The sequence below is a fragment of the Carcharhinus amblyrhynchos genome, chromosome 12, assembly GCF_965287045.1.
Source record: "Carcharhinus amblyrhynchos chromosome 12, sCarAmb.v2.hapA, whole genome shotgun sequence".
NCBI classification, from domain to species: Eukaryota; Metazoa; Chordata; class Chondrichthyes; order Carcharhiniformes; family Carcharhinidae; genus Carcharhinus; species Carcharhinus amblyrhynchos.
In genome coordinates, this window is record NC_137335.1 from 42,160,804 (window position 1) to 42,175,000 (window position 14,197).

Here is a 14,197-nt window from a genome sequence, read left to right on the forward strand (position 1 = left end):
ACTGATAGTCAGAGACGAAGTGACAGTGGGCCATAAGGAGAACTCATGCTTTGTTAGCATTTCATACCCATCTCACAAAAGTAAAGTGTAAAATCAAGGAAGTATGTTCAATTTTTCAAGGCAAGCGTTAATTGTAAGACTCATTTCACAAAGGATTATAGGTCCATGAAAGAAAATTATTAAAATATCTGTCTACAATAATTTTGAAAAGATTAAATTTTAATTCAAAACATTAATACTAATATGCATCAGTGCTACCACTGAATTTACTAACCTGACGATCATAATTGATTTGGACTTCTTGTTCAACGTCAGAATCCAGCTCTGCCACATCTGACAAATCTGAATCAGATTCATCACTGTTTGAATCAGCATAACATTCTGTCCAAAACAAAGTAAATCATAATACATTAAAACAATGTGTTGTGTTTAAAAATCTTTTAATTAGTTATTTTCCATTATCAGACAAAACATATGTTCAAGTAAATAGAGTTAAGATCAAGATCAGGTCAGCCATAATCTCATTGAAGACAGAGCAGGTTCAAAGGGGTCATAAGGCCTAATTTTCCTTTTTCTTTTGTTTAAAACTAAATAGGCTTCAAATAATTACACAACTGAGCAAATTAACAAAAAAAAACTTTCAAATCATTGTCAATCTATCTCAGAAGCAACACAAGAAGAGCTGTGCAATAGGGGAAGCAAATAGCATGGCGCAAAAACTCAGGCTGATTCTAACCATTTCTTACCAGAAGGTTTTGAAGAGATCTGGAAGATTTATGATTCCAAATACGCAAATATTAAGATCTTGGAACTACTGCTAAAATATTAATACACAGAAGGTCCCATGCAAGCAGCAGAGGGGTATCATTTCCCAGGTGGTCTTCTCATTGTCCTTCTGCACCCACAATCTGTCCACAATGTTACATAGGGTGGATGAAGCCTGGCGCAGCCCACCCACCTTCCAAAATCCAGACCAGGATTTCTAAATTACATTTTTTAAACAAAGCCTCTGCTCCACTTTTAACAGCGAATCCTGTACAGGATTTTACACCAACCTCTTTAGGATTTCTTTGTCTTGACAGTTGTGCAACTATTCACAATTCGTTTAACTCTCAATTCACACACTGTATTAAAATTGCATCAGATATTTGATTTACCTTTGAAAGCTACTGTACAGCTTTAAATCTGATTACTGCAATTCTTTCTTTAACTCAGAACACTTTGTTTACTCTTCTTTGAATTCTTCTGAACAATATATTGGCCTCTATTCACTCAACTTCAGTCATCTTAAACATTTTTTCTGTTATTCTTTGGTTATCTGGATTGTATCTTGTTCCTTAAGAAGGCTGCATCTTTGCAGCTCCCTTATCCTGTCCAGCATTGGAGGAATACAGAGAGAGTAGGAGGGACCTCAAACGGGGAGTTAGAAGAGCAAAAATGGGGCATGAGATGGCTTTGGCAGACAGAATTAAGGTAAATCCAAAGGCATTTTACTCCTGTGTCAGGAACAAAAGGGTGGTTAGGGGAAAAATCGGTCCTCTTAGGGACAGAGGAGGGGAACTGTGCTTAAGAGTCCGAGGGAATGGGGGAGATCCTGAATGAATACTTTGTGTCAGTATTCACAAAGGAGAAGGGCTTGATGTCCGGTACTGTCTTGGAGGGAGCTGTAGACCAGTTGAAGGAAATATCCATTACGAGGGAGGAAGTGTTAGGGCTTTTCAGTAACATTAAAACTGATAAATCTCCGGGGCCTGATGGCATTTATCCTAGGCTGCTTAGGGAGGCAAGAGATGAAATTGCTGGGCCTCTGATGCAAATCTTTGTCTCTTCTTTGGACACAGGTGAGGTCCCAGAGGACTGGAGGATAGCGAACGTGGTACCGTTGTTTAAAAAGGATAGTAGGGATAACCCTAGTAATTACAGGCCGGTGAGTTTGACGTCAGTGGTAGGGAAGTTGTTGGAGAGGATTCTTAGGGATAGGATGTACACGCATTTAGAGCATTGCGATCTGATTAGGTATACGCAGCATGGCTTTGTTAAAGAGAAGTCTTGCCTTACGAATCTGGTAGAATTCTTTGAGGAGGTGACAAAAATGGTTGACAAAGGATGAGCCGTTGATGTCATCTATATGGATTTTAGTAAGGCGTTTGACAAAGTCCCTCATGGTAAGTTGGTTGAAAAGGTTAAGGCTCATGGAATACAAGGACAGGTATCTAGATGGATTGATAACTGGCTTGATAACAGGAGACAGAGAGTAGTAGTGGAAGGGTCGTTTTCTAGCTGGAGATCTGTCACTAGTGGTGTGCCTCAGGGCTCAGTACTGGGACCTCTTCTATTTGTAATATACATAAATGACTTGGAAGAGGGAGTACGTGGTGTGATCAGCAAGTTTGCAGATGACACTAAGATGGCTGGACTGACAGACACTGAGGAGCAGTGTCAGGCAATACAACAGGATATAGATAGGCTGGTATATTGGGCAGATAAATGGCAGATGGAATTTAATCCTGATAAATGTGAGGTGATGCATTTTGGGAGAAATAATGTAGGGGGGAGTTATATGATAAAGGGTAGGCCTATTAAGAGTTTAGAAACACAGAGGGACCTGGGGGTGCAAGTGCACAAGTCTCTGAAGGTGGCAGTACAGGTGGAGAAGGTTGTGAAGAAAGCTTATGGTATGTTAGCCTTTATAGGAAAGGGTATAGAGTACAAGAGCTGGCATCTAATGTTGCAGTTGTATAGAACGTTGGTTAGGCTGCATTTGGAGTACTGCGTCCAGTTCTGGTCGCCTTACTACCGGAAAGACGTGGAGACCCTGGAGAGAGTGCACAGGAGGTTTACCAGGATGCTGCCTGGTATGGAGGGACTGGGTAATGTGGAAATATTGGGCAAATTGGGGCTGATTTCCGTAGAAAGACGGCGACTGAGGGGAGATCTAATAGAGGTATATAAGATTATGAAGGGTATAGATAGAGTAAACAGTGGTAAGCTTTTTCCTAGATTGGAAACACACATTACGCGGGGCCACGGGCTTAGGGTGAGGGGGGGCAAGGTATAATTCGGATGTTAGAGGGAGGTTTTTCACACAGAGGGTTGTGGGGGTATGGAATGCTCTGCCAAGCAAGGTGGTGGAGGCAGGCACGCTGGAGTTGTTTAAGAGATACTTAGATAGGCACATGAGCGGGATGGAGATGGAGGGATATAGGAGACTGTTTTAAATAGGATCAGGAGCCTTGAGGCGTCCCTGGGAATCAACTGATTCCTATGGACCTTCCAACATATTTTCTTCTGAGCTTCTGGGGATTCCCTTGAATGTTTGCATAAGATGTGCGTATTATTGATGTTTTTCTCTTTTAATCCACAGGTGCTCCGGTCCGCCTTGTTGTCCAACAAGGGGCATACACGCGGTGGGTCGTGCGAGGGCTGCTCTTGGATGTTTCGAGAGTAGCCTAGTGCTTCACATCGTTAGTGTATGCTTAAACTGGACCAGATGCTGGGAAACACGACAGCTCAGCGACTATCACTGTTTGCTGTGCAGATACATGGATTTGGACCAGTGCCTGTGGGAGTTTGCATATTCTCCCCGTGCTTGCGTGGGTTTCCTCCGGGTGCTCCGGTTTCCTCCCACATCCCAAAGATGTGCTTTTAGGCTGATTGGTGTAAAAAACTGTCCCTAAATTAGTCTCCCCTCAATCTGGTTTCCAATGTGGAGTGCCATAAGCATAGACAAGGGTCATGGGTGGAGAGGGGACTCACAATGTTGAAATGGCAGCGCGGACTCGTTGGGCCGAAGGGCCTATTTCCCATGCTGTGTTGTTCTTTGTTCAGAGCTGAGAGGAGTTCACTCCTCAGTGTCCTGTCTCAAACTTCGATATATCTAGCTAAAACTAAAGCTTAAAAGTTTTTATTATCCTTACAAGGCCTTCTAGTTGCTAAGCAGCTCCTGCTAGCAATATTTATTCTTCATACCATAACCCTCTCTAAGCACAATAGAATCACAGAGGGAATTGAAACCAATCTCCATACATATAAACATCTTTGCCCTGCATCAATCCAGTTGTATTTTTTTTATTATTCCAGGCACAAAAGCATTAAATTAAATCCACTTAAAACTACAGCCAGAATTTTACTGATCCACCCAACAAGGGAATCAGAATAGGTGAGTGGCGGACAATCGAAAGGTCCGTTGACCATGGGCTGGATTTTATGGTTTCGGGATGAGCAAGGCGGTAAAATCTCACCCTGGATCTTATTTATAAATACAGATACAAATAAATACAAATACAAATCCCTTAGAACTACTTTTGTTTTCCTAACACTCACCTCCTGAGGTCTCCCCCGTTCCCCCTATCCCATTGGTTGGCCTCAACTCCCCCCACCCCCGAAACACCTCTTCACCGTCAAGAGCTCAACATTCCCTTCATACCAGCCTCCATCCAGGCCATACCTTCCTTCCACGAGAATCCCACAATTTTACCTGATCATGGACTCGGGACTTAGAATCTAAGGACTGCTTGTACTTCCCAGTTCTAACCATCGCTGCCACTGGTGCTGCTGGAACAACAGGGCTCTGGCCCTCTGTAGCCAGACTTCTGCACGAGTGAGTCCTGACTCCAGATAATTATCATTCCATGGAGAGTAAATGGCTGTAGAGCTGCTGTGATTGGCAGAATACCAAACTTCACAACTCTTTGGGTGGCAGAGCAGGAACCCACCATCTGAAAAATCCTGTCCATAATCTTGTTTCCATAATTAACTTTCAACAACAATGCCCTCTACAAAGCACTTTGTAATATATTGATGAGGAACTTTTTTGATGCCTGAACTTAATCAAATATATCTATGCAACTCAGATTTTCAATGTTATGAGATTTAAAAAGTAAAGGATTTGCATTCATAAAACATTTGAAATATTTTTATATTTATAAAGGTTAACTGAATTACACAGTGCAGAAGAGGCCCTTTGACCCACTGCATCTGCATCAAAATGTGAGAAGCATCTAACCTACCTACCTAATCTCATTAACCAGCACTTGGTCCATAGCCTTGAATGATATGACGCGCCAAGTGCTTATCCAGGTACTTTTTGAAGGATGTGAGGCCTTCAGCACTGTTCCAGCCAGCGCGTTTCAGACCATCACCACTGTTTTGGTAAAAAAGACTTCCCTCATATCCCTCCTAAGTCTCTTGCCCCTCAAATTGAACTTGTGTCTTCTCGTGACTAGCCCTTCAATCAAGGAGAACAACTGCTCTATATCCATCTTGTCCTTGCTCCTCACAATCATGTATAACTTGATCAGGGTGCCCCTCAATCTTCTCAGCTCCAACAAAATAAAATCCAAGTCTATCTAATCTCTCTTCATAACTTAAATATTCCACAATAGCTGTTCTCCAGTCCTCTGGCACCTCCCCAGTGGCCAGAGAAAAATTTAAAATTTGGGTCAGAGCCCCAACAATCTCCTCTCTTGCCTCCCACAAGCCTGGGACACAATTAATGTGGACATAGAGATTTGTCCACTTTTAAACCTGCCAACACCTTCAATACCCGTGTCACTACCTGTATCAATTTGCTCAAGAACATTGCAGTCTCTCTCTGAGTTCCATGCCTTCATCCTCATTCTCTTGGGTGAAGACAGATGTGAAGTATTCATTCAACACTCTACCAATGTCCTCTGGTTCTTCCCATAGATGGTCCAGTGGGCCCGAATGGATCCTCCTCTTTCCCTGGTTATTCTCTTTCCATTGATATACTTATAGACTATCTTAAGATTTTCCCTACTTTTACCAGCCCAGAGCTTTCTCATATCCCCTCTTTGCTCTCCTAATTGTTTTCTAAACTTCCACCCCGCACTTTCTGTACTCCACTAATGCCTCCACTGATTTGCTTCCCTTGACCCTGCTAAAAGTCTTCCTTTTCATTCTCATCACTTGAGAATGAATATTTCTGATCATCCAGGGTTCTCTGGGCTTGTTACTCCTTCCTTTCACCCTAGAGAGAACATGTTGGGCCTGTATCCTCCCCATTTCCTTTTTCAAAGCCCACCACTGTTCTTCTGCAGATGTTCCCAACCTACCTAGGGCAGATCCTGCTTTATTTTACTAAAATCCGCTCTCCCCCAATTCAAACTTATTTCCAACTAGTACTCCCTCCATCAAGTGCATGATCATGAACTTACCATAAGTGCATACTTTTTCAACTTTCCTGCAATAAAATACTATTTTTGCTGTGAATCCTGTTACATTTTTGTATCGCATCTTAGGAATGGTGGAGATGATTTATTGCTGTTCTGAACTGGGGACTACTATCTTATTAATGGAGTACATACAGGTTTGACTGCCTGGTGAGGACAGAATCATGATAAGCTACAAGGTCTCTCATATTGGAGTCTTCCAAATTCAACATTGACACAAAACGTTGGCACTAGTACGATGTATTAATGTCTGGTTAGCCACTGTTGATAAAGAAATTTTGGATGAGTAAATTAAGTGCTTGCATGTTTGTATGATGAAGGCTTTGGTTCAGTTAACAGCACTCTCACATCTAAGGCAAAAGATCGTGCGTTCACATCTCACTTCAGGACATAAATCTGCTTTCTTCTGGATGAGACATTAAACTGAGTCTCTCAGGTTGATATAAAAGAGTGTATGGTACTATTTCAAGAAACAGCAGGTGAGTTATCCCCAGTGTCCTGGGCAATATTTATCCTCCAATTGATGTTTGAAAACAGAATAGTTGGCAATCATTGTATTGCGCTTTGTGGGATCTTGCTGAGTGCCAAGTGGCTGCTGTTTGTCCTATATTACAATAGTGACTACACATCAGAAGTATGATATTGGCTGGAGTAGGCTTGGGACACCCTGAATGTTCTATTCCAGGAAGCTAGTTGATGAAGGTGAGAATTTTACTCACTTCTATATTTATTTAGAGTTACACATTATAGGCATACAATTCTTAACCCCCATTAACTAATTTTAGTCATGTCTTTTTATGGACTTAAATTAAGCCCCATTTATTGCCCACTACCTCCACACAATTAACCAATTCCTTTCTCTCTCTTTAAATAAAAACAGAAGTAAAACATACAACCAAAATTTTCAAACCATTCGATTAAATACCTCCATATTCCACACAATGCATTACATGATGAGGCAACCCTTTGAGGACCCCTAACAATTTCTTCATACATGCATTTCTCTTTGTAAAACAATCAGTTGATGACTTGCATCCATCTATTAATTTTAGAAATGTCTTGTTCTTTCTTTCAAGGCAGCAATATTAATTGGTAATGCTTCTCACTCATTTTCATAGAATGTACATTTCTTGTCAGCTAGCCAATTATCGACTCTGAAGTACATCCACAAAATGTACAAGAATTTCATTTGAATTCTTGATCTCACAAATTACATCTCAATGTTTCATTGTACATTTTCCAATTCTTCAAGCTAAGGCAGGCATTGTGCAATCAACATATCCATATAAAAAGGATGTAAAGGGCAAATTACTTCAGCAAGTGGTCAACGAAGTTGCTACTGCTGTTTTGAATATCATAAGTTAAATATGGAAAATAATTGTATATTCAGTGTCTCTGAGTTTAGAGAGAAGTAGCATGATGAAAGAAGTGATGAAGACAAGTTTGGATACATCAGATACAGAATGTTCTCACCCAAAAGAACCCATATGATTCAGGAACAGAGACTTGGAAATACCTAAGAGCATTTGCCTTCACAGGCTTCACTAGGATGATAGTGACTATATTATGCAGTATACAGAATCTGATTTGCACACAATATTGATTCCAAGGAAATTAAAGCAATAACAGAAAGTGATCTCAAACTTTGTACTTTCTCTTATGACCGGTTTAGATAAAGCAGACAAAAAAGTTCTTCCTCTTAACTGATGGCACAAGAATTAGGACACACAGATTTAAGGTTTTGGACAAGAGATACAGGATGGTGGGAAAAAGAACACTTTTATATAGCAAATGGTAACAACATGGAATGCACTGCCAATATGAATGGTTGAAGCGGATGTAATCAATAATTTTGAAAGAAAATTGGATAGGCACTTGAGAACACAAGAACATAAGAACTAGGAGCAGGTCCCTCGAGCTTGCTCCGCCATTCAATAAGATCATGGCTGATCTTTTTATGAACTCAGCTCCACTTACCCGCCTGCTCACCATAACCCTTAATTCCTTTACTATTCAAAAATTCATCTATCCATGCCTTAAAAACATTCAATGAGGTAGCCTCAACTGCTTCAGTGGGCAGGAAATTCCATAGATTCACAACCCTTTGTGTGAAGAATTTTCTCCTCAATTCAGTCCTAAATCTGCTTCCCCTTATTTTGAGGCTATGCCCCCTAGTTTCACCCGCCAGCGGAAAAAACTTCCCTGCTTCTACCTTATCTATTCCCTTCATAATCTTATATGTTTCTATAAGATCTCCCCTCATTCTTCAGAATTCCATGAGTATAGTCCCAGTCTACTCAGTCTCTCCTTATGAGCCAGCCCTCTCAACTCCGGAATCAACCTAGTGAATCTCCTCGGCACCCCCTCCAGTGCCAGTACATCCTTTCTCAAGTAGGGAGACCAAAACTGTACACAGTACTCCAGGTGTGGCCTCACCAGCACTTTATCCAGCTGCAACATAATTTCGCTGTTTTTAAACTCCATCTCTCTAGCAATGAAGGACAAAATTCCATTTGCCTTCTGAGAGATTTAGATAAGAGCAAGGGAACAGACTGTACTCAAAACATTTTGGTAAATTTCCTCTACAATATTTCAAGGGCCTTCACATCCTTTCAAAAGTGTGGCAATCAGAACTGGACAAAGCTCGACACAACATTGCGGGCCTAAGGGCCTGTACTGTTCTATGTTTCAATGGACACAATATTCTATTTGTAGCCTAAACAGAGCTTTATAAAGGTTCAGCATAAATTCCCTACTCTTGAATACAATATCTCTGTTAATGCTCCCGTGACCATTTGGGCTGAATTTTACCAAATCTCGGAGGACAGGCTACAAGATGGAAAGTTTGGAAAAGTGGCTCAGATAGGAGTCAGGTGGCATGCGCAACATCTTCTCACTGCATGGCATTTTGACAGAGGCAGGACAAATGGAAGAAAAGCCACCCATCCACAGTCCAGCTGAGCTACTTAAGAGGGCACGTTAAGGCCACTTCCTACCTCTGTATTTCGCAAACATCAAAAGGCATTCTGCTATGTGGTGATACAGTCCAGTAAAAACTGGCAGACTTTCACCGGGCTTCAGGGGATGATTGCCTTCTTTGTGGACATTCTTTGGCCCTTGGTGGGGCCCTGTAGGAATGCCCATCATCAAGCCTGTGGTTCTACCGGAGACCCACTGTATCTCTCTGGGGTCTGTCTGCCTACCCACCAACTCCCATCCCCACCCCAAGTACCCAGACCTCAATTAATTGTCTTCAAGAGTGCAAAGCCATTGATACATCCTCATCAGGCAGGTACAGCTCCATCAAAAGCAACTGCAAGTGGCTGCTGAGGCTACATGCTGCCCACCTCCGACAGGGTCAGGAGCTTTATTAAGTGGCAGCTTAACTGCAGCCACTTAATTGGCTACCCCAAGCAAAATGTTACTCTGGATCCAGCCTTCCACTTTTGGCCCTGGTGCTGGGACCTCTGCTGCCTTAGAAAGGTTCTGGCCTATGTTGCAAAACTGAAATGTATTATTTATTCGTTCATGGAATGTGGGTGTTGTTGGCTAGGCCAGCATTTATTGCCCATCCCTGATTGCTCTTGAAAAAATAATGATGAACCACCTTCTTGAATCGCTGCAATCCATGCGGTGTAGGTGCACCCATAGTGCTATTAGGAAGGGAATTCCAGGATTATGACCCAGTGACAGTGATGGAACATAATATAATTTCATGTCAGGATGGTATGGGGCTTGGAGGGGAACATCTGAATGGTGGTGTTCCCATGCATCAACTCCCCTTGTCCTTCTTGCTGATAGAAGTCATGGGTTTGGAAGGTGCTGTTGAATGAGCTTTGGTGAGTGGCTGCAGTGCATCTTGTAGATGATACACACCGCTGCCAGTGTGCGTCAGTGGTGAAGGGAATGAATGTTGAATGTTGCAGGTGAGATGCCAATCAAGCAGACTTTTTTGTCCTGGATGGTGTCAAGCTTCATGTGTTGTTGGGGCTGCACATATCCAGGCAAGTGGACAGTATCCCATCACACTCCTGTTCTGCGCTTTGTAGATAATAGACAGGCTTTGGAAAATCAGGAAATGAGTTGCTCACTGCTGAATTTCCAGCTTCTGAGCTGCTCTTAAAGCTGGTTGAGTTCAGTTTCTGATCAATGGCAATCCCCCCGGATCTTGATAGTGAGGGATTCAGCAATGGTAATGCTATAATGTCAAGTGGAATGATTGGATTCTCCCACGTTGAAGCTGGTGATTGCCTGGCACTTGTGGGACGTGAATGTTACTTGCAATATATCAGCCCAAACCTGAATGTTGTCTAGGTCTTGCTGCACATGGGAACAGACTGCTTTTGCATCTAATCATTGATAAGCATCACCACTTCTGACTTTATGATGGATGGGAGGTCATTCATGAAGCAGCTGAAGATGATTGGGCCTGGGACAATACCTTGTGGATGACTGCAGTGATGTTTGGGACTGAGAAAAGTGACGTTCAAGAACCACAAACATCTCCATCCTTGTGAGAAATTAAACCAACCAGTGGAGATTTTTCCCCTGATTCCCATTAACTCTAGTTTTATTAGGGCTCCATGATGTCGCATTTGGTTATTATAAACATATGTACAAATAAGGACAAGGGCAATTAGGGATGGGGAATAAGTGCTGACCCAGCCACCAATGCCCATACCCCATGAATAATCCAAACAAAACTTGGGTATGCCATTACATGGAAGTTCCCCTCCCAGTCACTCATCATCCTGACTTGGAAATATATCGTCATTCCTTATCGCTGGATCAAAATCCTGGAACTCCCTGTCTAACAGTACTGTGAGTGTACCTATACCTCAGAGGTTGCAGCAGTTCAAGAAGCCAGATCAGCAGCATTTTCTAGAGAGCAACTAGAATGGGCATAGCCAGCAATGACCACATCCCACAAATGAATTTTAAAAAATGATTCTATGATGATAGCTCCAGAAGATTCCGTGAATGATCTAGAGTGCCCAGTGGAGTGGAAATTCAGTGCTGTACTGACCTTTAATGTTGCCGACAATGGATGCCCATCACTTTGGGCTTAGCTGTGTTTAGTAACCGCTTCTCTGATATTTGCAAAAGGCAGGTCTTTGGATGGTATCATTTTCTGTGCACAACAGGCTGATTTCATGCTCATCATTTCCCTCTTCTGGTCTCATGATCCTAGTGCCCCTCTGGGTGCTGCTGCTATGTTCCCTTTGATTGTAGATCTTGCCGCCTCTAACGCTGCTCCTCACCAAAGATCTTAAGGCCTGACTGAATGAGACTCATAGCAAATTGCTGTACTCAGTTCTCAAATACTGCACATTTGTTCCCCTTTACTCTATACATACTAGTGCCAAGTCAGTGAGAACACTCAACCAGAATGTCCCTGTTGTTCCAAGCGGGGTAGGCTTGCCTTCAGGTTACTACTGTCCTGTCTATTCAGTTTCACCCTCCTTACTAAGCTACCTTTCCTTGCGCAATGGCTCCCGATTGTAGCCAAGTATAACCTTTCACTAAGCTTCTGAGGCATTGAAAACCCACAAAATCAGAAAATGCTGGTAGAATTGCAATTAACTGTCTGTTTAACAGGCTTAATTACCACCCCCCCCCCTTCAAATATGGGCCTTCAAATACGGACTCTTCCTGGCTGAGGAATAAGACAATTAAGCAGAAAGCTTCAATTTTCAAATGAAAGGCCCATGAGACTGATTTTTTAGATTATGCTGACTGTGGACATGGAGGGATTAAAATACCAGTGCTAGGTGGTATGATAATTTACTGTTCTGGATTTGGCAAGTTTCACTCAGGAGGGATTAGAACAGCCCCAAGATCACGGCCGATCCGTTAACAACATCCATTAACATTGTTAAAAAGTTCATTGAAAGTTCACTGAGAGCTCATTAAGAAATGCATTTAGATTTTGACAGGGGTGCACAAGCTGCACATGCTGTCCAGGACAGACCTGGTGAATGGAGGTGGACATACAGTGGGAAGCCAGTCATGGTCATTTCAGGGAATTAGATGGATTCAATGAAAAGTTGAACCGCACAGAGGGGAAATTAGCTTTTTGGAAACAAGTGCCATTAACCATGCTGGTTGAAGGGAGGGTAAGCACTCAGATATGTAAGAGACCATCATTCTCCTAGTATTGTGGGTACATGAGAGGAGGAGGCAAGGCTGCTAAACACAATTTAGGAAGCCACTGGAGCATAAGGGAAGGTAAAAGCTGCAAATGTGGATACGATTCTAAGATTTTTAGTCCAGTGTTGAGGAACAGCACCCTTAACAGGGAGGGCACAGTCATAGGCATCAGGAGGTCAGAGGAGAGAGACAAGGGGCAAGAAGGACACAGGGTTCACATTCCGATCACAGCATCTACTTGCGAAGAGACTACATTGAGATGAGTGCAACTCAGAGACTGCATCATTCCAAGGTAATAGTCTCAGAAATTTATGCCCAGATTGCCTCAGACTTCACACCTCGCAGCACTGCTTGCCATGCCCTGCCAGTAGCTGTCAAAGTCACTATGGTACAGAAATTCTTCCCTCTGGCTACTTCCAAGGATCACCAGTAGCCTATGGTGGCATCCCGCAAATGGCTCGGCTCTCGAGACAATTGACAGCAATCTGTCTTGAACTAAATCATAATGTGAAGGAACCAGATTGTGACAGCTACAATGTGGGCATTAACAACCTCAGGGTTGTCCATGGACAGCTCTTACACAGATCTTTAGTCATACATGGGGGAAGCCCAGAAGCTAGACAATGGTAAGAGAGATCTCATTAAGATGAATCCAAACGTGTCCTTGAAGAAATAAGCTCAGTAAGTCACCAAACCAATCAACCTCAACATCACAAATGGCCATTTATTGATCCAGCGCAAGAACACTGATACTATCCACCTGATCTCCTGTTCATCTGTGGGAACACTTATAGGAAACTTACAGTTAGAAATTGAATGGTACTTATTTTTGATAAGGGAAAATACAAAATGCACTGAACACACCTAAACCACACAACATTAAAAAAAGAACAATGCTGAGGCTGAGTGATGCAGGATTGATTCTGGACAATTATTTTGCTATGAGGCAGATTAGGGTTGTTGGGGACAAATGATGTGGCATTCATGACAGTCAGTAGTACATTTGCTAATGAAATAAGATTGTGGGTTCAAAGTCCACTCCAGGGACTAGAAAAAAAATTTAGGTTGACACCCCAGTGCAGAAATAATAGAGTATTGTAGGAGATTGCAATTTGCAAAATAGCCCAATTCTCTATTCCCACCAAGAAGGGAAATGATCTGGCCTAGCATTTCAGGTTGGTCACCTTTCATCATTTTCCCTGTTACAACTATCTTTCTTCCAATGCATAATCCATGGTTATTCCCAGTTGTTTTGCAAAGTTAAATAGGATAGAAATATCTTGTCATATAATAATTCAATCCAGTCATAACCATAACAGCTACTGACAGGACCACTGCTATCTTGGACATGGCACCTGAAACTGGATCTGTATACATTTTGAGAAAGTTTAATCTCTGCACGCAGATATTTAAATAAATGTGCAGAAATGGCTTTAACAACATGAGTAGTGTGTAAAAATGAGTTTTAAAGGAATATATAAAATTTTTATGTCTTTGGCTTTCATAATTGCTTTTGTCCACCCCTACAATTTATAAATAGAATTATGCTCATGGAATAACCTATAGCTGCTTAGAAATGAGTACATTAATAAAATGTACTAGACAAACAAAACTGAATTAGGAAGATAACTGCCAATTGGCTGAAATTTGTATAAGCCTTGGTGAGACCACATCTGGAGTAATGAAAACAGTTTTGGTCTCCTTATCTGAGGAAGGATACATATTCCATAGAGGAGGCGCAACGGACGTTCGGCAGACTAACCCTTAGGATGGTGGGATTGTCTTATGATGAGAGATTGAGGATACTGAATTGGTATTCGAGTTTGGAAAAATTAGAGATGATCTCACTGAAATTT

At 42.0% G+C, this 14,197-nt stretch overlaps 1 protein-coding gene across 10 annotated transcripts in view; it reads right to left on the reverse strand.

Annotated features, from left to right (window-relative positions):
* The window catches only part of LOC145350939 (echinoderm microtubule-associated protein-like 6), a 394,618-nt gene that overhangs the window by 219,722 nt on the left and 160,699 nt on the right, over positions 1–14,197 (reverse strand). For all 10 annotated transcript variants that reach the window (XR_013888268.1, XM_080200440.1, XM_080200441.1 and 7 more), the window contains one exon: positions 275–381. Coding sequence is in view for 9 of the 10 variants with exons in the window: in XM_080200440.1 (XP_080056566.1) it covers positions 275–381 (107 nt within the window). In the remaining variant the exon portion in view is untranslated. The remainder of the gene's footprint in view (positions 1–274; positions 382–14,197) is intronic.